Genomic DNA, 26,810 nt, shown 5'->3' with positions numbered 1-26,810 from the left:
AATTAAACTGTTGTCAGCTAAAAATGAAAAGATGCTTTTGTCAACTTCTGTCTGAAAGATTACTAAGAATTTCCAACACTGATTCTGTCAGTGTTGTCAGTATAAACTGCATGTGCCAAGGGTCAGATAACCTCTGAAACCCGTGGTATATAGTGTCAGTAGCAGTTCATTTGGTAGCGAGTGTGGCTCTCCTCACTTCTCTTTTGCTCACGTTTCCTGTTTTAACCATCTGCTTATCAATAGCATCACCCTGGTTGCTATGGAAGCCGAGACGTGCCCCTCCTCCACCTCAACACTGTGGTTTTAAATGTACAATAAGAAAAAAAAAAAGTCCTAGGAAAATAAAAGTCAGGGACAAATTCATTAACGTCACAGCAGCAGCACCTCTGCCACAGAGCGAGAGGCCAAACAGGATGCAACAACCTGACAACAGAGGAGAAACGATCTGGATGCTGGATGGGATGATGTCACTGTGTATCTGTACACTAGCAACTGAAAACAAGCACCAAACACTTCTCACATGAGAGGACACACAGGAAAAAGAGAAAATGGAAATTTCCACATTTACAGCTGCAGCTCATATAGTCGAGATTTTAGTTTGTATTTCAATTCAAAACGTACATATTAATGATCCTCTCACAGGTGGCTTGTATTTCATGCCCACAGCTGATGCAGGATATGTGAGAAAATAAACCCCACCAGGGAAATGTGCACTCTTCAAATTTTCTATATCATCATTTTCAAACTTGGGGAGGGGGGGCAGTTACTGGTACCAAATCTAGTCCTCCAGGGCTGTTGCAGAGAGCTGAGGTGAGTTCACGCTCAGTTAAGAGTTCCCCTGAGTTGCCCCACTCACCGTGACCGTGGTCTCCTTGTTCTGCTTCCTGGTGGGCGACGTTGATCCCGGGCTCTGCAGAGAGAAGAAGAAGGACGCTCCGTCAAAACCTCCATCCTCGGTGTCAGACATGACTGCTCCACATACACACACCGTCACTCGCACACGCACACAAACACAGTTGTTTTCCTGGCGAGCGCTGTTAGCGTCTGTCTGCTGCTCGCTCTGCTCCTGCTGCTGCTGCCGCTGGTGTGTGAGTATGTGTGTTCATGTGTGTGTGTGTGTTGCTGTGCAGAGTAGGGAGGATAGTTCTGCAGAGCAAAGCAAAGCATGGTTGGCTTTTTCTCTCTTTGTGTGGATGCATGAGAGTGTGTGATTTCTAACACTTGGAGTAATTTCCAGCCTCATGTTAAAGGAGGAGAGGATAAAGTCTAAATATAAAAGTGCACCTGCTGCTGTCCTGCAGTGAAACTACAGAGGACGAAACAGGGAGCAAGACCTTGAATAGTCACTAGCTGAAGAGTGATTTTATTTTTTGAATGACTGGGTGTGTGTGTGCACGAGTGTGAGATGCAGAAAAGCAGCGAGACGAGGAGACAGAGTGAAGAAGTGGTGGGTGGATCCTGTATAACTGTGCCCTGACTGCCTGGTTAATTATGATCAAGAGAGCAGATACTGTAGGAGGGATTAATCTGCTCTGACTGCCATCAGCCTCTCCATTAATAATGAGAGAGAGGGGGTTTAATGATCTGAAATGTGGAGAGACTACATCATATATCTGATTTATCTTTATGACTGTAAAGATGCTATAAGAGGTTTTATGTGTTAATTTAAGTTGAATCATTACATTGTTATCTGAGGTTTAAGACGAGCGCTGAATTAAACCCTCAAGCTGCTCTCGTCAACGTTTTAATGTTAACAATGAATCACATTAGCATATGTAATACAAAGGAGAGAATTATCAGCGAACACAGAGAATAACAGAGATCTGGAGGGACGAGTTCTGTCTCATATAAAAGCCTGTGAATGAGAAGCTGCTGTTAAGTGCACGGACTGTCCGACCTTCTGACTGAGGAGGAGATTAATTCCTACATCTACAGCCAGTAAAGGGGCATAAACTGCTGGAGAGAGGCTGCAGCTAACAATTACTTTCACTCCTGATTAACTGATTATTATGTTCTGATCCTGGTTTAATGATGATGATGTAGTTAATCTTGTTGAGACGACTTATTTACATGAAACGCTCTGATGGGCGATGGAAAGAAGAAGCTGGCAGCGTCTCTGGCTTCAGCTGTAGAGGTGTCCTTAGATGTTGCATGAAAGAAGTGAGTCACACTATCCTCTGTGTGTTGTTAGAATGAGTGAGGCTGAAAATCCAAAGGAACAAAGGTTGGTTTGGGTGTGATGTCTCTGAAAAGCCCGGCAGGATGAAGTGTGTGAGGGAGGAGACACCACAGAGACTGGGACGCCTCAGTGTGACACAGACGTTTCATTTTCAGAGGGCAAAGTGACAAAACCAGTTACCACCGTCCAGACTTGTGTAATGATGTTAAATAATGCACAAAATGACAATTAAAAAAGGAAGTAGTGTGATTTTAACGTGGCTCAATGGAAACTTTCAGGCACAGTTTCTGCTCACTCGACAGTTTCTTTAGCCTGCGGTGTGTGTGTGTGTGTGTGTGTGTGTCATGTTGTTCAGGAAAAACAAGAGCGCGACGTCTTTACCTGTGGCTCTGTGCTGCCCTTCCTAACCGGACTGTTGTGTGAATGCTCCACGAGATGCAAGGGACTTCCACCTGAGTGAAATCCATTGACTGATGAGAGAGAGGAGGAGCGATGAAGACAGACAGAGAGAGAGAAAGAAATTCCATTATTTCTTGTGCTGATCCAAGTTGAACCAAGCCAGCGCTGAACTGTCTTTCTGTTTGTGCAGCTTGATAAATGTCTCTAATGGAGACGTGGACTGGACGGCATCAGTTATTATAAATCAATCACAAAGTTCAACTGAAGTTCTTCGTAACTGTGAGCTAGTTTGACTTTGTTAAGATCACGAGAGGTGAAAATTCTTAGTGCAGGTCCTGTGGATGCTCATTTATCTGAGTAAATCCCAGGAACATGTCGCACGGTTTCAGAAACAGAACGTAGTGAAACAGCAGCTAGCTTGAAAGTGGCATCAGGGCTTTAACTCTCTGTGCTACAGCTAACTAGCTAGCATTTTTAGCTTTAGCCTTTGGTTTGGGACATGTTCATGTCCCAAGTGTTATCCACAGGAAGGCCCCATCACGCCAGCCTAACCAACTTTATTTAGTTTAGTAGTTAGTTTAGTTTTTCACAATAACTAAGCAAAGTGAACTTGCAAACAGTCGATGTAACCAGGTCCTGAACTTAAAAAGATATCGTCATGAATATCGTTCAGCCGCCGACATGAACGAGCGTTTTCCTTTCTACTATTACTGTCCAACTTCAGTTCCTTGGTACGAGAGAGAGAGACTCTGCTGTTTGGTTTGAGGTGAAACGAAGTGGTTTGTGATAGGAGTGACGTAAATGAATGAGCGTTGCTCCCAGCGTTTGGGAAACATCTCACAAACCTTACTGCTGCTTTCGGTTTGTCTGCCTTTAGCAGCAGGGCCAAAAGAAAGACAGAGCAGGCCTTAGTCCTGCCGTTGAGGCTACAGATAAAATTAGTCACAGGAAGTGTCTGTGTGCATGAGTGGGTGCTTTGTGCCACCATGGAAGTTGAGGAGGATTCACAGCCCTGGGGCAGCAAAAACCTGAGGAAGCTGAAGTGACAGGGAGTTCAGACGGAGGAGGACAGATTTGCAGTACCTGCCGGCAGGGAGTTTTTGTGTCGGAGTGAGGTTTTGGGGGTCCCGGGTGCACTGGACGGTCTCTCCCATGTCGTCTCTGACAGCGTTGAGGAGAAAGGGAAGAAAAACAGTGACATTAGAGGAGAAATACCATCTGTCATATCATTTCTGTTAACAGTGCTGGAACTATTTGTGGTCGACGATAAGAAGAAGTGATTCCATCCACGGGTGCAAACTTGGCACTTGTTACAGTAGCCAGAGGGAACATCCTGTACAACGGCCGTGTGCTTCCCTTCACCTCAGTCATTTTAAGTGACACTGTTTTTCATCATCCGTCTTTTGAGGTAAACTTAAAACAACAGGTGCAAACTTTTAACCACACACCAATAAAAGTAAAACCTTCCTTCGATACGTCTGCGTCCTCTTTCACCTACAGATGCTGGAGAACGAGGATACACAAAGCGTGACTGACAAAAGCCCCTCATATACAAGGGCTCTCTTTGATTTTTACTCCCCTGTGTCCATTCTCACCATCGCACTGAGCTCAATTAGTGCTTTCCTGTCAGCACAGAAAGAAGAGGCACAGACATGTAAAGAGCTCTTATTTCATTTGGGTCTCTCTGGCTGGCTCCGCTCTTGGTGCTGCTTAGCAGAGGAGACAACTGAGCCAAGCCCATCAGCTCAAATGACACGCATGGAGAGGATAACTGGCAGCAGGCTTATGGAGCGAGGCTGCGCCTTCACGTTTGATGTACAACACCAGCGCGTAGCCTTTACTCACAGGCCCTAAATGCCTCAATTTCTCCCTGTTAGCCTGTCATAAACAAATCGATACTGTGAGGAATATAGGATATTAATGCAGAAAAACACAGCGTAATCTGCTTAGCTCGAGGAAATTGCTTTTTATTGTGACTGTCTTTCCTTGGCAGAAGGATAGCAGTCAAAACACCACTTTAAAAAACAATTTATATTACATTTATTATGTGATTAATACTCAGTTTACCCAGGAGGCTGAACTGAAACGACAAATCAAGTTAGCATCATTATTTTCACCAGAACGGGAGATTCTGCTTCTCTGTATGTTTCAGTCACATTAAAACCAGCTTCCAGTTTTAATGCGTACATGTATATTTGTTGTTTAATGAACTGTGGGTGCGACGTGTGAATCCTATATATTTACTACAACATCTAACACCCCAGTGAAACAGGTTGAGTTTCCAGGCAACTGGCTCTTGAAATGCAAATGTCTGATCGTTTCCAGTCAAACAGGGTTTTACACAAATGAGAGACGGCTGTTGGCACCTGCCAGATTCATACCTCCAGATACGGTGATACACATGCAGGAGCAGCAGGACTAATTCTCATCAGCTGCCTCGTCACACACACACACACACACACACGAGCTGAAGTCTAAAAAGTCTAAATTGCTTTGATTGTGGAATATAAACCCGAGTCAGCTCAGTTTACGTTTGTGGAATAGCACATCCGTCCTTTTCAGGCTCGTCACTTTTCTTAATGATGTGAATTCACGTTAGTGTGTGGCGTCTAACGACATAAAAGCAGCCATTAATGCTTTTCTGATTCCCCACAGTCATAACCGCATTTTAATCCTGCATACATGGCTGATTCAGGCTCAGCAGAGTGTGGCTGACAGCAGATGTGCACACGTGAATGTATGAATGAAAACAGTCAACAGCTGATCTATAAGCAAAAACTAACCCTGCCACGAGTGATGCAGCACATCCCTGATTCTGAAGGGGAGGAATGGCCTAGTTAGCTTTGACACTTCTATATTTTATTCACAACCATATGACGCTGGTCTCTGATGCATTAGCTCCTGTCTCTGGTTTTTATCAATCAAAACAGCCCATTCACTCTGTTTCATCCCAGAGAGGACAGAGCTGTGACAGGCAGCGCTCGGAGGAAAAAGGAAAAAGCTGACACTTGCGTAAGACTCCATGTTATTTTTTCAGGTTCAACTTAAATTTCAAGTCGAGTGATTTTACCGTCAAAATATTTTCAAATTCTATTTCATGTATTTTTTTACTTAAAAGAGGAAGAAGGAGATTAGAGACGTTAGAGAAGCTCAGGCCAGCGTGTCTGACTGAAAGACGACAGAAGAAGCTAGCTAATGTGTTTAAACCAGCAGTGAACTAATGTCAGTGCTGAGCTTTTTCCTCCAGTGGATGTTTGTTTGGTTTGGGACACGTGTTCAAACTGATGCATACAAAGACATTCTAGATTTAAAGTTAATTCAGGTAACACATCCTTCTAATAAACATTTCTCCCTGTGGATACCCTGAAGAGAAGAACACATGAGATGTCATTTACTGACCAGATCATGTGCTGACTTTTCATAAGTCAAAAAACTGTCAAAATATTTTATACCTGGAAAGTGTCTGCAGTAAATCTAGAGTGTGTGTGGGGCTGCTGAGTGTTTGGTTTGGTGTGTGTCATTAAACAGTTTGCTGGTCAGGCCGGGATGAGTGGAGAGTCTTAGGAGACGACTGGTAAAAACCACAGCACCCAGCGCCGCTGCACCCAGCAACACAGGAAGGAAAACCCAGAAAAAAACAAACTCTGACACAAGGACATTCAGCCCTCACCCACGCACACTGCTCTGTTACTATGGCGATGCAGAAACACAAAAACACTCTCTCACACACACACACACACACACACACAGGGCAGTATCTAATCTAGCTGAACTTTAGCGTAACCAAAGGGAGGTCCAGCAAAAATAGCAGAGATGCTATAAATACCAATTGTTTCAGAAAAATGTTATCAGATGGGTTTGTTTGGAAACTGCTGCTGCTGCTGCTGCTGCGGTGAATGTGTAGTACAGTGAGTGTGTGTGTGTCAGGACTGAGCATCATTTAGGATTTCATTTATCCATCATGCAGCAAAGACACAGAAAATAAGTCCTGGAGGTTTGCTGTGCCCTCAGAGGCCAGTTTCACCGCACAGCAACAACACGGCGTTCTTTACGAGTCAGGATACAGATGCTGCTGATGTGTTTTATCACACGCAAAAAAAAGTTATGAAACATTTATCATTTTTTCCTCTTAGGAAATATTTTTTCCAGCACGTCACTCTTGTCATTTCTGACTGTGTCCATCTGGAATACGATGAGTTTTACTACTAAAGAAGCCTCCAAATCCTGTCACATCAAAACAGATCTGTCAAATGTAGACCAAGTTAAATGATAGTACAATATGAAAAGAGAGTCTCCATTGTTTCCACCTGCTTGACATTAGCATATTTAGCATCTAATTTAATCTTTATAGAGAGGGAGAGGAGGAAAGGGAGGAACAGCTCTCCTGGTCTCGTGCTTGGGTGGAGCCCCGGCTAAATATAGATCCTCCTCGTGGCCACAACTTGAGCACTGCAGCCGTGATCAGAGACGTACATGATGTGAACAGCTCTAATGTGAAGCTGGTTACTGTCTGAAGTGACTGCTAAACCACAGGCCCAGTTACATGAAGGCTACAGGTGCACAGAGTCACTGGGCCTCAAGGAAGAACCACGTGCCAGTGATTTAACACCACAGACAAACCAAGAGCTGTTTGCCTGACGTCACATGGACTCACAGGTAACTCACTGATTGGACGGCTTATAAATAAAAAGCTTATAATGAACTAATACTAAACCAGACCTCGTTTATCATTTACTGTATAAAACAGTGTCAAACTAAAAGAGGACAGTTACTGTGTGGTTGCTACTTTAAACTCACACTTAACAAGAAACTGCTAAAACACGTCAGTATCAGGGTAAATCCCCACGCTCATCCTGACACGCCTACAGCATGTGTTACCATGGTTACCAAGTAATCTTGCATGAATAAAAGCCAGAGGTCGCAGATGGACTTAATGGCGGTTTGTCTTTTGTTCAGTTTTAAATGCTAACGCTAAAATCACTCATCTACTTTCTCAAAATCGTGCGGTTGGTCTGTTTGTTTTCAAACCACACGCTGACCTCACCTCTTCCTTTTTACAGCTCAACCTTCACACCAGCTGAACCGAACACAGGAGCGAGTCCACAGTCATTTACTGCAAACTAATGTCTGTTATATATAATATAAAGTTCAAACTGTAACGCTTTAATGAGCGAGGATAAAGGCCTGGTCACACCAACATTTAAAATGCTTCAAACAAACCACAGTTCAACATTAATGAACCTTTCCACAGCGAACAGACCTCTGCGGCAGCGGAGAGTCAAAACCAGAGGAAGCTGCTGTAGCTTATTAGCTGTGTTGCACCGTCCGCCTTTATTTAACCTCCTCAGGCAGCGTATAAACGTCCTCACATGGTTTGCAGGAGAGACAGGAGTTCATGCTGCAAATACGTCTTCTGAATATTGTGTGAATTTATTGTCCTGCTAGCAACTAAGCTAACAACCTTGCTAACTGAACATTAGAGCAGAGACTACATTTTGTCACCCATTGTCTTTATGACTGTGTCTTTCTCACCTTTATTACATTCTCAAGTCAAAGGCACATGAGAGCTGCGTCTGTGCCAAGACCAGATATTAGTACCATCAGTCAGGTTTTACAGTGAGTTCACCCAGGGATAGTAAAAACAGGCTGTGTTGCTATCTGTTGCTGGCTGCCTGTGGAATAGAGGAGGGTATTAAGCTGTCTCTGTGCCAGTGTGTGTGTGTGTGTGTGTGTGCTCAGGGAGACACTGAGTGGTGATTGTGTTGACAGAAACAAGGCACTATCAGCAGTATCAGTTCTTCTGCGCCCTCTGTCTCTCTCTGGTACCGTCAGTGCAGCACTGACACAGAGCGTACGTTAAACTCCATCACACACTGATGAAACTGCTCAGGTGTCATTATCAAGATAAACACAAGCTGCACAAGAGAAAACATTTTAAATGAGACATATTGTTTTATTTTCAGTCCCATGTGTAGCATTGTTTCTGTGCAGAGTCACAAATTCAAACCTTAAAATGTAAATTACGGAGCGGAGGAACAGTCTGAGGTATCAGTTCATCTCACAGAAACACATTAGAACTTAACTAATATAACTAAAAAGTGACCTAACATATGAAAGCTGTGTCTGAAAGTGAAGATGTGACGTGTTTAAATAACAAAGCTCTGATCAAACTCAATCCAGTGCGTTCAGGTTGGATATGACTTCACAGTAGAAGTTGCTTTAGAGCAGTTTTATGGACATAACTGACCATTTGCTGCAGCTCATCTCTGAACAGCGATTCACAGCCTCACAAGCTAAAACTAAGGACAGAAGGCCTGCCAAGCTTTGGATTTCTCTGCATGCTGAAGTGGTGTGCATGGATCCAATAAGAGACATACTTGGCATTTAAAGAGTACGGAGGGTGGTGGTTTTTTCTAGCCTCTCCAAAACCAAAAATACAAGGCACACAATGACACTTCTTATAACTCCAGAACTTGCCTGAGAACCAGCGTATTTTTATGTTTTCTTCAGTGTCAAAGTAATCCAGTGATATTTGTCTGTACAGCCACAGGTCCTCTACAAACAGGAACTGCTAACAGCTAATTCAGCATAATTTTATTGGTGCCACTTCGCCAAAATGTGAATAAATATGAGTTAAATCGGCTCAAGTTGTAGCCTATGGTGTAATTCACATAATCCATGACAGTATTAAACTGTATGAACTGTTTCTTGCATCTCTAAAGCTCAGTAATTAACACTTACCTTGATTAATCAGTCTGCATTTTAAAAAGTAAAAACACAGTTTGTGGTTTTAGATAAACTGTTGTGAAGAAACAGTGGCAACATTTCATATACATTCATATATATATCCACATTAAAAGGAAAATGTCTCCTCACCGTTGTTTGTGGTGTTGACGTAGTATCGCCGCCCTTGTGGAGACATGTAGCATTTCCAGTGAGGAGGCAGGGGGTCTCTGAGGTCCTCCACAGGAAGTTGGCTCAGAGACGCCGTCCTCTGGCGAAACAGAAAAGGTGAAACCAACATTAGTAAGTGTCAAGAATCAGCTCGTTAGGAGTGAATTAAAGCATCGTATTTCTGTGAACTTAAATGTTGGAAATAAACAGATACAAGAAGATCAAACCACTGACAAACAGGCTTCACCAGCCGTGCAGGAGAAATGTGCAGCGCTCAGCTCGGGTTCAATGAGGTTCTCATTTCCTCAAGTATTTCACAACCAGCAACCAGTGACATCATAGCAGAGCATGCTGAGCACAACAAACTGGCACGGCTCTGCAGCTGGACCGAGACCGAGATATCCAGAGTCACCGTTCGAGCACACAGCTGAAGAACAGGGGAGAGAGCGTGGAGGCAATCTGAACACATCTGCTTCTGATTAGCAGGAAAACAACAGGCTGAGACCAGTGTAGCATTGTAGCACACTTTGGAGATGCTGTTTGGAGACTCGACAGAGCCAGATGAAATTCCATATCAGCCACAGTTTGGTTGTTGGGGTCCACGCCAAGTCATTCAAGCATCTAGAAGAGGTTAGTTTTAGTAACCGCGACGAACTCAATCCAACATGTGCAGGCTAGATATGAACTCTGTGAATACAGTAGGAGAAGAAGGGGACACAACTGACCCCTGATCTGAACAACTCATAGCTTCATGACTGTAACCAGGGAGAGAAGACCTGCCAAGCTTTGGATTTCTCAGTGCATGGATCCAGAAGGAGACATACTTGGCATTTAAAGAGTACGGAGGGTGGTGGTTTTCTTTCTAGCCTCTCCAAAACCAAAAATACAAGGGCAACAGTGTAATGACTGACTGTTGTGTTTGTCTTTTCTCATATAAGATGCAAACCTTAGCACGTCCAGCTAACTAGCTTACTACTTAGACCAGTAACATAACGCAGCACTACCTTTCTGTGGGGTTTACGACCAAACCTACAGGTCAGTTTAGCTGCTAGTATGCACGGGAACAACAACAGGAAATGATTTCTGATTTCTCTCCTCTACATCTCAGAGGCCTCTGTGGAGATGTGTTTGGGTGTGGGGGAAAGACGAGTGTGATTAATTATCATTAGATGCTGCCACACACCAAACAAGAATATCAGCTCTGCACAAACATAGATATTTACTATCTCATCATCCGTTTTTATTGGTAATCGAGCAGTAGTAAGTATTGATTTAAGAACAAACTGTCCCTGGAGCTAAAAGCTGAATCACCTCAGAGAATGAAGTCATTATATGTAACTGCTTCCCTGGAAGAAGTGAAGGGAAGAAACCCGGAGCTCTCTGGTCCCACAGGACCGGAGAGTATGAATCCATGTCAGCCCCGGGTGACTTATGACTGCATGTAATTACACAGTCTCCGACAGCATCGCAGCAATGTTTTCTCTTTGATGGTCTTGGTGGTCACTGTTATATTTGTCCATCATGTGCCTTTGAAAAGCGGATTTCGCTCCAGTAATTTCCTACAGCAATGAAAAGCGGCCACGGATGTAACAATGGATAAACATGCCATAAAAGAAAATCGGAGCTATCTTCAATCATGTCAGTGACACAGGGTCACGTGTTTATGGACTGAAAAAGAAACAGAAGGAGGAAAAAAAAGTCAATACCACTGCCAAAGCAGTTACAGTTACAGTAGAGCAGGACATGAGTGTGCAGAGGCAGGGGGCCTTTCAGTCCTTCCACATGTCGTTCCTCAGTCAAACAACATGGTTACTATACATTTGTTTTCACTGCTCTATGGTAGGACTGCGTGAAAACAGGATGGAGCAGGCGGTGGGTGAAAGCAGGGCAGGACTGAGCTGCCAGGGGGCACATCAAATATACAACTCCCTGTTTGTCAACGTTCCCAACTGCATCCAAGTCTTAAAACTACCTGCTCCCAGTGAAAGGTCTGATCTGCTTTAACACAGAAGAAATGCGAATAACGTGCTCTCTAAAGTTCAAAAATACAACTATTAGCACCTCTAAAGCTAATTTATTAGCATATACATGTACACAGATATCTGTGCAGGTTTAAGCTAAGCTAACTGTTTCCCCCTGCTTGATTTGGTTCCACGAGATTCAGATCCTGGATCAGGGCTGTAACCAAAGACACTCTCTGCATTTCCTGGTTACTTTCCTGTCAGCTTCCTTCAGTATCCTCTTGTTTGGTCACATGTTCATTATCAGTGAGATGATACCGCAGTATTGTTTTTCTCTGAGCTAAGCAGATATGGTTCTCCAGAGAAAGCAAAAACAGATGGGAGTGGGCTGCTGTGGTCGGAAGGACGTGGTAAAATGCAAAAATCTTGGATATGGAGACACTTTAGGTTTCTGACACGGTTCATTTCCAGCACTGCAAAATCAGAAATTTCCTCTGAACCTCTTGTGTAAGTTTCCTTCTCTCAAAACGTCCACAAACCAGCTTCAAACTCTCAAAACTGAGCAAAGCTTTGACTGAGCCACAAGAGTCCGAGTTCAAATTCTCCTCCCCAACAGAAGTTAGTGACAGATCTGACATACACCAAAAAACATCAGACATGAGTGAGAGAATGGGAGCACCTTGGTGGTGGGAAGTGCGTCGAATCTCTGAGCCAGCTTGTCTCAGCATATGCAACATTAAATAATGCACCATTCCAGATGGTTAACCTTCTAAACCCCAGACTGCCTTTGGCTCCACATTCAGAGCATGCCAGAAAAGCCCCTGGCAGAGAACACAAGGACTGATCCCGGGCTGCGATGACTGAGGAGCGACCACAACAATCAGTGCTGCTGCCTGTGAGCTCTGCAGACGCTTCAACACGTCTCTGCTCCAGTTTGAGAGACGAACGCGTCTCAGTCATTACAGCTGTCATCTGAAAAACACGCAGAGCAAAATTATTTTTACCAATAAACTGAGTGAAATGTCACCATCTGATTCTAGATTTGATCACTGACTCATTTTTCCAAACCTGCTCCATGTTCTTAAAATAAGATGAGCTTCCCTGTTATTTTTTCACAGGTTACCTTCAGACAGGATAGTTTCCACACTGCATGCTAACACTGCTAGCTCCAGCCTGGTCTTAGCCTCCTCATCTAACACTCTTTAACCACCACACTCCACAGAGAACATCAGCTTGTTGCATCCCTTACTAAAAATGTCTGGGGATAAATGTGGTATTCTTCTGGCCTGTTTAAAAAAATCAATATTTTTTTTAAATTAAAAAGTGTATAGAGTCAGAGGCCACTCACTGTGATGTGTCTCACTTGACTCTGCAGTTTCCCCTCAGCTAAGTCTTTAGCTACTTGTTTTGGTTTTACTGTTGCTTCACTCTCACCGCTCGCTCTCATCAGCCTCATGTCGAGTGACAGAAGCTCAGCAAACACAGAAATAAGAAAACTCTTCTGTACATCCACTCTGGAGCCCAAATCACTGGATCTTAAATGATAAAATTATTCAGAATACTTGGATTCTTCTCTAATGACTTTAAGACTTAACTTGTCTCAATAATTCTGAAGCTGAGGAGGAATTATAAAGTCAAATGTTTGTGCTGCTAAAAAAGAAGTCACCAAATACTTGACTGGTCTTCCTGGTATTATAAACAGATCCCAGCATTTTCAGACATTTCCCACACACCCCCAAACACAGGCAGCATCTCTTATTATGGAAAACAAAATACCTCACGGTCTCTCTATTTCAGTGACACTGGCTCTCTGCCTGGAAAACTGAGAATAATTTGTTAAATTCCCCTGGAAAACCTCTTTAAATAAATAGCCAGCATTTTTTCTGTTAGGTCAGTCAGGGAGGAGGAGCGTAGTAAACTTGGTTGTCGGCCCTTCACCTGCACTTTAACAGCCTGAGCTGAGACCTACAGGGAAGATTCTGCTTGTTCCTGCTTCATAGACATTTAGAGAAGTTCAAGTAACATACATAATAACCATATGAAGTTCATTCTTCCACTGACGTCAGAGAAACTATTATTTTTAGCTGTAAATACTCGGAGCAGTTTCCATCACCGAGTCTTTTGGACCGACTGACAAATCTGTCCGTCAGCTTCCAGCAGGTTAGCATCGCTGCAACACAGACATTAATTGTCCCGAAAAGGTGAGTCATCAAATGCAACTGTTGCTGCTGAGATCACATGATCAGTCACCCACTCACTGGCTGTGTGGAGGAGGACGAATCTGCAGCCTCAGAGGTCCAGAGTTTCAACAGACTGGATTATTGGACGACTGTCCTCACACATGCCTCAGTGACTCAGTGCCTCCTGACTGGTGACAGAGCGTGTGTTGTAGGTATGTGTGAAAAAGAGCTTTTGCTGCGTCTCGTTGGTACATGTGTGTGTGTGTGTGTGTGTGTGTAAGCTGACCTCTGGTGACCCCCCGTGGAAACATCTGGATTTGGGAAGAGCAGAGTCTGTGGGGGTCAAGGTCTGTGAGAGCAGCTGTTCAGTTTCCAGCTGGAGACAGAGAGCGTCCTGAACATGAACACGAGCTGCTCGTTCATGAATTCTCTGTATAGTGTTACACAGACCAGCCTCTCTAGGAATCATTTATATGCAGTGGCCTAACATTCATATGAGAAACCAGAGTTCAGGTCACGTCACAGACCTGCAGAACATTTGGCTTTTTATTAATGGAACCACAATCTTAACCTCAAGTGTTTTACCAGTGTCAGAAAACTGCAGCGTTAAAACAACACAGGGGGACGCACTGGTGAGACGTGTCCTTCAGGTAGCAAGGTACAAGGACACAAGGACAGTTGTGAGATAAACAGCAGAAACACACGGGAATGTGTGTTTAAATTCAAACGGTGAAGGTGCTACAGTTTCTACAACATGAAATGGTTGAAAATATCTTTCAGTGAGATTAAGTTTTGGATAATAATTCCTCCATGTTTTAGCTGATAATGGAATCAAATCAAACTGATGAAAGCTTGTTCCCTTTATGAACAACCTGCGAGCTCCCTGACTAACTGCCTGATGAGACTCCACTTTAGTCATTACCCAAGATAAAAAATACAAATAAAGCCCAAAGATACACAGTGTTCTTAGTGCAAACCTAATCACATCTTCACGTCTCTCCAATCAGCCCTCGCTGAAACAACAGTGCACCGTGCTTGTGTAATTCTGCCACAATTTCAGGCTATTTCATGCTGTATGCAGGCATGCACGTCTCCAAGAGAAACCAAACAAATTCCAGCTGTATACATACTGGAGCAGAGCTGTACACAGCCACAAGCAAGCACCCGGCCACAAACACAAAGGCTTCCTGATATGAGATCGCAGACAGAGAGCGTGGGCCATCTCCAGGCTGGAGCTTCTCCTGATACAGCAGCGAGGTTCACAGTGGCTGTGCTCGCTGTGATGATCCGTCCCCACGCACTCCCTCTGCCACCTCGCCTCGTCAGAGCAGAAGGAAAACAGAGGTGAGACAGAAAGAGGAAGTGTCTGTTTCCTATTATTCACTCATAAATACCTCCACCTTCCCTTTCTGGGGCAGCACTGTCGTATCTGCACACCCCAGGTTACCGGGAAGTTCACACACAACTGCTGATGCTGGTGTCTGAGAGAAGAGAGGTGCAGCTGCCCAGTCGTCACCCACACCCAGAGGCTGATGCACAAATGCAACACCGCTGCAACAAGTGACACTGTTTGATAAATGAAGGGAGGGCTGCTGAAACTTTGATCGCTGTCGAGCACAGAGCTCCGGAGTACTCAGAAAATACGACAAAACTATCTATCTATGAAAAAACAGATTCAGACATTTACTGCATGTAAAAATATACATTGTTGAATACATCAGGTGCTTACAATATTAACCTTAAATAATGTATTAGTTAATGAGGTGTATTTTATTGATTTGTGTTGGGGGATTTTCCTCCTGCACAGGGAGAAGTTTAGTAACTGTGTGGTTGGATTTTGTGAACATAACATTATCGCCGCAAAAATCTGCAGCTTCAGGCCAAAATCTCAGTATTGGAGTCAAAATCCTTCCAGTGACCCGCACAAAACAAGGGCATGTCTACAAACAGACTCCCACACAAACTCTGGAGACTCCAGCTCATCACTGCTGTTATTGATGGGCCTCAGAGGACACTGTAACACCGACCTGTTGCCCAAGACTTCTGAGGCCGGGGAGAGAGTTCCCAACCCTCGGCAGGCGTTTAGGCTTCATGTGAGAAATACAGCTGGGGAGAAATTTCTCACGTGTACGCTCGGCTGCGAACTACTAGACCTAGAGAGAAGAATGTGTTAAGATACGGCGAGACTGAACTGCAGCGAATGGAGGAGGAGGAGAGAAGGAATGAGACGGTCCTTGGAGGGAGAGGGAGAGCGAGCGACGGGGGCCGTGGACCGTATCTTTATTTGGGAGACATTGTTTTGGTTTGGGCAGATGTGGGAGCCTGAAGCGAAGCCACATTCCCAGATGGAGAGACACTTCAGACACTCAGGGAGGAGGAGGAGGAGGAGGAGGGATGCACATGCATGTTTAAGCATGTACTCAGTCACACATAGATACTGTACACGCACACATGCTCAGCACAAACTGTCATCATTGTGTGCTCGAGGCCTGAGCTCTGGGTGCGTGTTTGTGTGTGCATGTGCAGGCTGCAGTGGTCCACACAGCCAACAAAGCCTGTTTTGTTACATCCCGCCCCCTCCACTTTATGTGAATTTCTCAAGCCTCGTTCGTCTCCCTGTTTCTCCTCTAAGCTTCTGCTGCAGCCACACAAATCGAGGCGACAGAGTAACACACACTCTTTGACGGAGCGTGCTCACCAGTGTGCAGATCTTATCTGCACAGGCCTGCTTATGTTCTCAGGATCAGATACGGCAGCGTGACAATCCACTGTGCTGCTTTCCACTCGAGGACTAAACTCACTGAGCTCTCCACAGCATCTGATACTCTTCTCGCTATGAGCCATCGCAGGAAAGGGCAGCAAAGACGAAGCCTGGCTGCCTCACTCAGCCGGCAAAGTCCTAGTTGTATCCACATGAGCTGGTTCAGCGTTAAGCTTAACATGTCAGCCCACTTTAAACAGATGCAGCCTCTTCCTTGAATGTGCATGCCAGTGGTTTAGCCTGTGTACATACAGTTGGGACGTATCAACTGGTAGGCCTCTGTGGTTACCATTGATCTGGGTTTTCACCACCTGATCTGGATTTCCCCTCCAAACATCCCTTTTCTTCTCACAGCACCGAGCGTGAGTCAGACGCTTTCATGGACAGTATCTGGATTCGTGCTCACTGTGGATGAACAGATACTCAGACATGAGCACACAGTGTTACAGATGATGTAGCTCTGCTGGTTTCATCGACATGTGAACTCCTGGACCGTCCTTACAGCTGAGTGTGAAGCAGCTACACTGAGAGGCAGCACCTCCGTGATGCCCTGACGGAGATGGTGGATCGTAAGCAGCATCAGTTTCAAGACGATCAGCAGGAATGTGGGAGGGAGATAACTGCAGACCCTAAACCTCCAGGGTGTTGTTCATGAGAGAGGACGGTGAGAGATGGAGCTGATCAACAGGAGATGATGTGGCCATCAGTCAGACGATACAGACTCCAACCTTCACCCAGGGTCGAGACTTCTGGGCAGTGACCAAAGGAAAAGAAAAACAACACATCCCAACCTCACATCCACTTACCCTCTTTTAATGTTTTTGGTCTTAAAAGTTGGACCGTCACTTTGTCACATTTAAAGGTCGGTCAACATCTGATCAGGAAGCATCAGGACACACTGGAGGGAAAATATGACCCATCTGTCCAGAGAAAGCCTGAGGATCCAGCAGGAGAAGCAGGAGGATCATTTACTCTCTGATTTAACATCTAACTGTGAGCAGAGGAGCTGAGGTGAAAGGTTGAAGCTGCTGTAATTCTCACTAACTGTCTTTAAACCAAACATCAAAGATGTGAGAGACACACTCGATAGACTCCCTCTCACCAACACCTCCCCAGGCCTGGTTTCCAAGTGGGCGTTCTCCCAAATTAGTCAGCATGATAATTAGCTCAGAGCCAGCGTGCTGGTAAATGTTCAGATCTACACAGTGCTGCTGTTCTACGTACACATGGGAGAGAGACTTCATCAGATTTAAACACAGACTGGTCATTTTTGAGTTTTTCCAGTGATGCCTACAAACTGAGATTTACACAGCAGCACAGAGGAGGAATTCACTAAATTTGGCTGAATTCCATCGGCATGTAGGAGAAGGAGGCCCGAGTTGAAAATAACTGTAATTACTCTTTAACTGAGCTGATGTTATTCATGCTATAACTCAAAATAGCTACAGTGGAGGAGACCAGTACCAGAGAAACTGAGGCTTAAAATAGTTCCCCCTGCACCATATCCTGTATTTGGTGACAAATTTGCCTCGTTACATTAATCACACTTATTTAAAATGTCCCTAAACCGACCTGCAGCCACAGCACAGCATTTCTACTTCCCTTTACCCGTTGCTAAGCAGTGAAGCAATAAACAACAAATCCTCCAACAGCGCTCGTGACAGCTCTGCCACTCGATGTGTGAAAACCTCAAATCTATTCCTGAGTGTCAAAACAAACATAAGATTGTGGTTGTAGGTGTTTCACAGTCATTCAGCTGATACTTCACACTGACTACGTTCCATGACAGGAGATGACTGTTTTGGGATGACGTCAGCAGAGGAGGGGCGCTGTCGGGTTTTCCAGCGAGCCGGTGGTGGTGGTGGTGGTGGTGGGGAAGCACCTGGAGGCTCCACTGCAGGGATTACGCCAGGCTAAATCACCATCCAAACCTCTGCTAGAAGACGCCCCCTCCCCACTCACTCTCAGCTCTACAGTTTCATAACAAACACAGCTGACACTGCACCAGGAGAAACATTAAGACAAAGTGGTTCTCTGTAATTTACAACTCATTGCAAATTGCTTACAGTAGTTCCCCCGGCTACACAGAGCCGTAATGACACACAGTAATTCACACTGATGAGAAACAATACATGATGCTGTAATAATAATGTGAGCCCAATATTAAAATTTGGGAAAATCAACATTACCTCATTTTCAAAATGACTTCAAATTACTGGCCTCCTCAAGTGGAAGAAAAAAGTCACTGTTGACTGTAAAGTACGTGGCAGTTTCACTGACATATTTCATCCATATGGAGGAGGTAGGTGGGGGTGGGGGTGGTGGAGGGGGATCTCCCTCCAGATCACATGTTAACTGCCCATGTCAGAGTCCTGATTTGTTTTGGGAATGTCAGAGAAACGAGAGTGTGGCTGTCACCGGTGAATTGACCTGGACCTCCAGCACGGCCCGGTGCTCGGACCACCAGTACCTGCTCACACAGAGACCACCATTATTCCAATGAGTGGTGTGTGTAGGTGTTCAAGAGAAATCCCCATCACAGCACAACAGTACAGAATCCAGAAGCTGATTCCTGCAGAGAAGCATCCAAACCGTCTGTTATTTATTGACCCAGTGAGCCATCCTTCACGGGCTGGTATCGAGTTTCTATTTGTTTCATAGCTGTTGCTAAAAACTAGAAACTGTAGACAGGTGGAAAGAACAGAAGCAATCGTTCCTTGGTCTAAGCCCAAAATCTGATGGCGATCCATTTACACTGGAGATATCCGTCTGTCAGAAACACACACTAAGTGCTCCTGAATCACACAGTAACAAGACATTACTCCATGGAATGAGGGAGTAACAGAGCAACAACACAGAGTCAGACCTGCTCACAAAGACCTAAACATCTGTCTGGAAACTGTGATGACGCCTCCAAACACCACAGGCTGCCTGGTCAATTATTTTCAAGCTCGCAGGTCGATTGAATGAATTCACTTCATCGGTTCCGATTCATTTGTGATAAAAGCTCACGGTCTGTTTGGGACAATACCTTCCATTTAGCTGCTGGGTGACATCATGGAGTCATCAGGCAGAAACTCCCACTAACCCAGTCATCATGGACGCCTCTCAGCTGCTGCTCTTAGTGCTTTTCATTTGGTTTCCTGCTCATTAGGTGAAGCGCTGATGAGCCGAGCACTGACTCACTGTCACTGTGACTCAGGATGTTCTGGAAGAGTGGAACAGATAACCTTTCATACACGGCTTGTATCTGATAACCACTGAGGAGAAGGATCACGGCGTCTTTTCTCAGCATTACCCCGACAGAGACACTGACGGAGGACGACCTGATTCACCTGCTCACATCAGACAACTGCACAAAAACTTCTCCTCTCTCTGAGATCGATACACCAACAGTCAGCTGATGAAAACCTCCTGTTTCTTTAATGTGAACACAAACACGACAATCTGTGGTTTGAAGGGCAGTTACACACAGTAACAAACAGCACAGTGAACTGGAGTCAGAGCAGCTGTTTCCTTCTACCTCTGGTCTTTATGCTTGGTGTTAAATGTGTTTCCACACTGTTCTCACAAAGGGAAATTCCAATTTATTACAACTTGGGTTTTATTTTTGGGTTCTGGCCGTTATAACTGTATTAATATACTTTTTCTTTCTGTGAATTCATGCTTTGATTTTTCAGTGGAAGAATTACACAGTGTGTCTTTACAGCAGCATCCAGTGTGTGTCAGTGAAGCAGTCTGAGTGCACCAGGCAGCAACAGGTCCTGAATGATTCATTCTGCTTGGAAGAATGGAGCTGTCTGTAGAACAAAGCTGAAGATGACAACAGAGCCAGAGCACAGCTCCATCATCAGCTGTGGCAGCTAAACAAACCCTGGTCCAGGTGATTAACGCTCATCAGTCTGGATTGATGATGGTTTACGGTTAAATGAAGTGAGGCAACTGAGTCACTGCGCAACAGCCTCAGAGGGAGGTGGTGGATTCCTCACAGAGCCCCTCTGAGCTCTCAGTAAATTACCAGAATGGGGAAATAGAGAAGTGGCTTCTTGTTTCACCATCAGTCATTTGGCTGTGATGTGGCAGAGCCTCCGAATCACGTCGGATCAACGGGGGGAAACCTCCAGTTTCATTATGGCTGATTCATCCTGTGATGCAGGAGGGGAATCTTTCCACTCCAGACTAACTGTAATACTGATACTGAAGCAGCAGACGAACACTGCCAGCCAGGGAAGCGTTATCAATATCAATACTGATATCAGTCAGGAGTTATTTTTTCTGTACATGAGGTGAAACTCGTCTCATCAGTAAAGCTCCTGCTGTTTACCTGGTGGAGCAGGTAAAGCCGACAGTTCAACTCTGACCACAGCTCTTCAGCCACTCCGCCTCCGTCTCATCTTCGCTGGTTATTTTAGGCCGTTTCAGAGAAACAGGTGGTGTGAATCTGCGTCTGAACCCACAAAACCACGAGCCAAGCATCCGATGGAAGCTGCAGACCGCAGAGGCCGAGTCTGATAAAACAGACCTGGGATCAGATTAGCGTGCTGCTGTCTTGAGGGCTGAGCTGTTATCTTACTTTGCATCAGTGTTTTATTAAAAAGCATCCACACACCCAGCTGAGCTCAGCCTGTGATGGGGTTTACTCGGTTGTCATGGAGATTACAGCCCATAATACAACCTGATAATGATATATGTGTTGTGTTTCTTTGATAGACACAAACACTTCTGATAAGGATCTGTTTGCTGTTTTAAAGTCGTTTGCTGCAGGAGACTCATGTTGGTCCATTCAGCCTGGCTCTGCTTCAAACTGCTTGTTTTGTCCGACAGTAACACATGGTGCAGCGCGGCTCTGCGACGGTCAGTCAAACACCTCTGAGCTCACATTCCTGCTGGTTCTCTCCGACGGAAGATAAAATATTTGTGTGTCGTGTTCTTGCATCTGATAAGACGTCAGATTCACAGAGACGTCTGTGATCACATCACCTGTCTCACTGATACCTGAAGTACCTGACCTCAGTCCTCTGCCACCCTCTTCACTGTCTGAGTCAGGTATGAGGGTGCTGATTGGAACCAGGCACCTCTGCAGGGTGAAGGCCGGATCACAGTGAAGGTCCACCCTGCTGCCTCATTCCTAAACTGCTCTGATTAACTCTGCTGTGTGCTTCCTCCACTCCTGGATACAGGCTGATTAGAACAAACTGTCAGAGTGCTGGGTGGTGGCACCGACTCTCAACCACAAACTCAGGCTTCTCCAATATTGAGATCCCACAGCCAAACACGCTCACGTTAAAAAAAAAAAAAGAAAGTGGGAGCTGCAGAGTTTCCAAACTCACTTGGGTGTACAGAGAGGGAGGGGAGGGGGCGCTGGGTGATGGGTGGGGACGGGAGGAGCTGACCATGAACAGAGAGAGAGAGGGGAGGGGGGGGGAGCGTGCCCTGTGCATTCACGCGCACTGAGAGGAGACCTGAGTATTTGAGAGGAATGTGTGTGGAATGAGGAAGCAGCCGCTCAGTCAGACTGCTGGGAAGGTTAGAGTTAATGTGATAAGAGCAGCACGGGAAAACTATTTATTAGTGCATCACTCAATGCTGTCTTTATCTTCAAGTGTGTGTGTGTGTGTGTGAGAGAGAGAGGACAGAAAAACACACGTCTGATTCAGACTCTACATCCAATTAAAAGCCGATTAAAACGAGTAAAAGTCTGAGTAAATGAGCAGCAGAGATAAAAACAGCCTTACCTCCAGCACCTGGACGTAACTGGAGGGGAACCATCCTCTGGCTCCATCCTTCTCTCCCTCCCACCAGCCTCCGGGCAGAGGCTGGACCACCTTAATAATCTCCCCGGCCTCGAAGCTCAGTCCCTGCTGGTGCTGCTCCCCGCTGAACGGGTACAAACTTTTGCAGTACGATCCAGACATGGCAGTGAAGAAGAAGAAGAAGAAGATCCTCAGCCCCTCAGAAGAAAAAAAAAACAGTTTCTGAACAAAGTGTGTGTCGGGGTGTGGAGCTCGCGCAGCTCCGGGCTCGTGGAGGAGCGGACTGAAACTTGTGTGAAGTTGGAGAACAGGTTCTCCTCCTCCACCCGCTGCTGCTGCTGCTGCTGTCAGGACGCCCCTCAGCGCTCTGCTCCTCCAGCCTGACCGCCAGCCCGCATGCACCGTCTGAGGACGCGCTCAGACCTGCGTCAAGCTGGACGGAGCGAGACAGGAAGAGGCCGGAAGTCAGATCGATGCGCCTTCGAAATAAAAGCACAAACTACTTTTAGGCAAACTCAGTATTATAATAATATATTATCTGAGGATTAAGGGTAAAGAAACTAAACATCAGACTTTAACGTCTTTGCATCAGGCAGCCGTCACCACTGTTACTGATCTGCTATCCAAACATCAAAATGACTCTTAAACTACAGAGCTGCAGCAGTGGAAGTCTTCAAGTTTGAATTGTCTCTCCACACAGACACCACATCTGGTGATATTATTACAGAGCACAGTGACATTTGATGCAGCTACTACATTTTAGCTTGAAAAATACTTTGCCGGAAGTCTCGTCTTTTATTGTGGAATATTTGTAACCTGTAACTCCCCTCCATCTCTTCTGTATTTTTTCATGCTCCCCCCATCATGAGGATGATTTAATATCAAACATTTGTCCATGTTGTAGTTTTAAAGCCTCGTTTTATCACCTGCTGCAGCTTCACTGTTTATTCTCTTTTCTAATCTGTGGGTAAATATCTTAAATGACTGAGTGCATATAGGAAGTTGAGGTCAGTGAGTGATGTTGAGGATTATACTGTTAGAGGTGGGAGAGCACTAACACAGGTTAGTTAGTCAGGGGTAAATAAACAGGACTGACTTTTATTACTTCACTTTAAACCTCTCATTTCAGATAAAGAAGCTCTGCTCTGAGTCACCGTCGATCTGACTGAACAGAACACAAAAGCTTGATAGTTCCTCTTTTGTACTGTTGCCTGATATTCTGACACATCACTGTTTATTGTTAACCCAGTTATCACAATGACCGAGTCAAGCCACAGAGAGACACGAGGAACGGTCTGTTAATGTGACTGCAGTCAGGTCTGTGAGCGCGGACTCTTTATTCTCATTTCCTTTTTATCTGGAATCAATAAAACCTGTGCTGACACACAGAGCAGGGTTTCACACCACAAACACCACAAGGTGGAGCTGTCACACTGAACACACACTCCTGTTATGCTGAGGGTAAATAAAGACATGCTTTTCACCTGTGAGAAAAGAAAGTGAAGGCGCTTTGCTGCTGCTAAAAGACATGTTCGATAGAAACAGGTAAAATACAAACAGTGTGAATAAGTCAACAATACAGAGGCATCACCAGCTACACTACACCTCCCATAATGCACCTCACCCCCACCCATACCACACTTTTTAAATTCCTTTTAATAGATGAAGAGTAGCCTGTGTGAGGTTGGTAATCTCTGAGTGATGATTTATCTCAGCCGCAGCTTTTAATCCAAACAAAAGATGCAGAGTCAATAAACTGTTTCTGTTAAAGAAAAAGCCACGAGATAATCCACCAGGAATAATCACAATCACTGTGTTTTGTTTTGAATGTGATCCCTGTGGTGAGTGTTTGTTGCCAGGCAGCATCAGAATGATGAGGATGAGGTCTGTACACACATTTCAGTCTGAACTATGCCTTTTCAAACCATCTGACAGCTCGTCTTCCCTCTCTCAAACTGTGACCACGTCCTCTGTGTAACAGGTATGTAAGGTATTTATCTCCATTCTTTCCTTTCTACCTTTTCTTCATTAGAACAGAACGACCTTTAATTCCTTAAAGTGAGTTTGACTTTTTCCAGCTCGCTGAATGAAGCAGAATGTGCCTGGTTTTTAATCCACATCGAGATCTGATAAAACAGGCTGCCATTATTCAAAGAGCAGCGCAGCAGTAAGACTGTAACCCTGCCTCACTGTGAGTGGGAGTTCTGAACGATTTGTTCAAATGATGCATTTTCATCAAATCATCACTAACAGCAACATCCACCCCAAACCCAGGCTGCTCTTATCCTCCATTAGACCTCCTTTAAACTTCACATCATGCTGGACGTTGATTGAAAATCTAATTTCCTGTTTCTCTTGAGGAGTTTGGCCTCTGTTCAACATGGACACTGACGTTACCTCAGAGCGAGTTCAACACACGAGGCTGCCGTCTTTCTCAGTCAGAGAGCAACAACACTACCGTGCAGAGGTCAGTCTCATCGCTGTGCTTGAATGTAAAGGTGCACGAGTGCGTCAGTGTGGCGTCTCTGACTCCGCTGGTTCGCTCTGTCTTGCAGAAGATGCTCATGCGGCAGTTTATGCTCATGAAGGAGCAGCATGAAGTTCCCATTTATTTATCTACTAAAGACATGAAGGCCTGGCTGCTGGCAGGGAGACACTTCCTGGAAGAGTGAGTTCACGGTGACACACCAGATCGAAGATAATTGCAAATGCACATCAGACGACGTGGAAAACAAAATGTCTCTTCAATTCAAAGGTTCCAGGAAACAGCGCAGCAGGTAGAAGAGAGAAGACTCCTCATGGTTGAACTGGTAACGAAACACAACACTGACTGTGGTGAAACTGTGAATGTGCATTTAAAACCAGCTTCTGCTGAGCAGAGTGTAGGAAAACAGTTAATGCTAACATGTAGATCAGTCATGAAGTCAGCACTATCTACAGTACAGTACGTAGTGATTATTGATGATTGATAAAGTTAGATATAAAGAGCTATTTGCTATAAGAGTACAAAGAAGTAGTGTAAAAGTAATCAGAAATAAAGTTCTGATGACCGTGTGCACAGGCCTGGAGCTCAGCCAGGCGCTCGTGTCTTGATCAGATGGAGCAGGAGCTCCGAGAGGAACTGGAAAAAGAGAAACGTCTTTCACTGCAGTTCAGCAGAAAGGTAAAGACGACAGCCAGCGTTTACATTCACCACAGCTCCGTTTTCAGATTTCTACAGCCCCTCAGTCGTCTTCTCTCTCTCCTGGCTGTATGAAGGTCACAGTGGAGGGCCTTCAGATGTTTCTCTCAGTGATCCGGCCTAAAGCAGAGCAGGACGTATGGACCTTCCTCGGCCACCTGTCCAACAAGCTGCTCAGCTCTTTTACCGACGCTCACACCAGCAAGCAGGCCAAACTGGCACTGCTCACCAAGCTGCACTTTGCTACCAGACCTTTAGTAACACAGATGGTGGATATAGCTCTGCAGTTTCTCTTGGATGAACCAGAGCCAGTTGTTGAGGTCAAGCGTTCACAGACCGGAGGTTCTGTCGAGAGCAGGGATTCGAGTTTAACCTCAGCTCTGAGGAACAGGAGTGAAGCAGCCAGCGCTGAGATCGGACGACTGCTGGCCGACACAGCAGCTTCCTGTTTCTGTCTGAACACGTCTTTCATTAAAGCTCGCCTCGTAGCACATCTGCACGTCAGCTGGCCCAGGACATGGTCAAAGCCATTTACAAGAGATTTGTTGACCGCTCCGAGACCTTCCACCTCATGAGCTTCGATGAAAGCTCCATCACTGCCAGAGACGGCGCCGTCTGTGCCATCCAGGACATGGACGACAGAGCGCAGAGCGCTGGGTATGAACTGGCTCTCCAGCTTTTTACTGAGGACGGCCCCACGGTAATTCTCCATGTTTTAACAGTAGCATTAAAACAGTGAGCATGATAACGATTGTCTGTCCTACAGTCAGGAGATAAGATGCTGTTCAATCAAGGTTTGTTAATGATGTTTTCAGACTCCAGAGCTGTGCCCTGTGGAGGCTGCAGAGAGGACTGGTAAGTTTAAAACTTCATTTCATTTCTGACTCGTATACTGTGTTATTCCAAATACTTTTCAATGTGTTTCCTCTGTAACCCACAGATGAAAAGGAGGATGAAGGGAAGCGAGGACTGCAGGGCTTCCTCAGTCGTATATGGAGAAAGATCATGCGTGTGTCCACTGAGGAGTGAATCACAGCTGCTGTTCTCTCCACTTTATAACCTCACTAACACAAACCACACTTATTTAATCAATTATAATAAATAGAAAGACCCTATGTTGTTTCTTTTCTGTATTCACTGCTTATATATTGGATTTTATTTATATATATATCTAAAGCTGCACTAATCAATATGGATGAACGGCGTCTCTGGTGGTGACTCTGCAGTTCTTGTTGGTTAAATTTCAGTCTCATCATCACTGTTTACAGCCACAAGCAGCTGTTTGAGCAAAATGCCAGCTGGTGAACATAACGGAGGGTAAATATTAGTTCATCAGGTGGACATAAACACACCTCCAAAAAACAGGTGCATGAATAAGCAACTTTTTTCAGGCTATATCCAGGTTATAAGGTGTGATTAAAGTTTATTGCACAGCCCCAGGGTGGCCAAAATGTTGATTTAATAAAGTTATTAAACATAATTATTAGTCGATAACTAATACA

At 44.9% G+C, this 26,810-nt stretch overlaps 2 protein-coding genes across 4 annotated transcripts in view; one reads left to right on the top strand and one right to left on the bottom strand.

The window, feature by feature from the left end:
* Positions 1-22,577, bottom strand: part of gas7b (growth arrest-specific 7b) — a 42,266-nt gene extending 19,689 nt beyond the window's left edge. Inside the window, exons 1-5 of the mRNA XM_018687951.2 lie at positions 22,110-22,577; positions 9,455-9,572; positions 3,662-3,739; positions 2,561-2,649; positions 857-910 (exon numbers count right to left, since the gene is read on the bottom strand). Of these exons, the coding sequence (XP_018543467.1) occupies positions 857-910; positions 2,561-2,649; positions 3,662-3,739; positions 9,455-9,572; positions 22,110-22,289 (519 nt within the window). The 5' untranslated portion in view covers positions 22,290-22,577. The remainder of the gene's footprint in view (positions 1-856; positions 911-2,560; positions 2,650-3,661; positions 3,740-9,454; positions 9,573-22,109) is intronic.
* A 1,397-nt stretch (positions 22,578-23,974) lies between these two features.
* LOC108890899 (uncharacterized) lies at positions 23,975-26,449 on the top strand. 3 transcript variants are annotated; one of them, XM_018687963.2, is made up of 9 exons: positions 23,975-24,108; positions 24,206-24,318; positions 24,488-24,594; positions 24,683-24,795; positions 24,883-24,937; positions 25,189-25,290; positions 25,386-26,008; positions 26,124-26,163; positions 26,249-26,449. In XM_018687963.2, exons 3-7 carry the CDS (start codon positions 24,508-24,510, stop codon positions 25,881-25,883), a joined length of 855 nt encoding a protein of 284 aa, XP_018543479.1. In that variant the 5' UTR covers positions 23,975-24,108; positions 24,206-24,318; positions 24,488-24,507; the 3' UTR covers positions 25,884-26,008; positions 26,124-26,163; positions 26,249-26,449. The 3 variants fall into 3 exon arrangements, with proteins under 3 accessions (XP_018543479.1, XP_018543478.1, XP_018543477.1); XM_018687962.2 differs by lacking the exon at positions 24,206-24,318 and having other exon boundaries at positions 24,491-24,594; XM_018687961.2 differs by lacking the exon at positions 24,206-24,318.
* The last annotated feature ends 361 nt before the right edge of the window (positions 26,450-26,810 follow it).

The sequence above is a fragment of the Lates calcarifer genome, linkage group LG23 (genome assembly GCF_001640805.2).
Source record: "Lates calcarifer isolate ASB-BC8 linkage group LG23, TLL_Latcal_v3, whole genome shotgun sequence".
NCBI lineage: Eukaryota > Metazoa > Chordata > Actinopteri > Centropomidae > Lates > Lates calcarifer.
Note: the sequence above shows the minus strand (reverse complement) of the source record. Positions and strands in the feature narration are given on the sequence as shown.

Bases quoted from the DNA above. Each gene is read 5' to 3' on its own strand.
- LOC108890899 (XM_018687962.2), top strand. From the start codon at position 24,508: ATGGACACTGACGTTACCTCAGAGCGAGTTCAACACACGAGGCTGCCG. The intron at 24,595-24,682 runs GTCAGTCTCATC...TCTGTCTTGCAG, and splicing joins AACAACACTACCGTGCAGAG to AAGATGCTCATGCGGCAGTT. The intron at 24,938-25,188 runs GTAACGAAACAC...CCGTGTGCACAG, and splicing joins GACTCCTCATGGTTGAACTG to GCCTGGAGCTCAGCCAGGCG.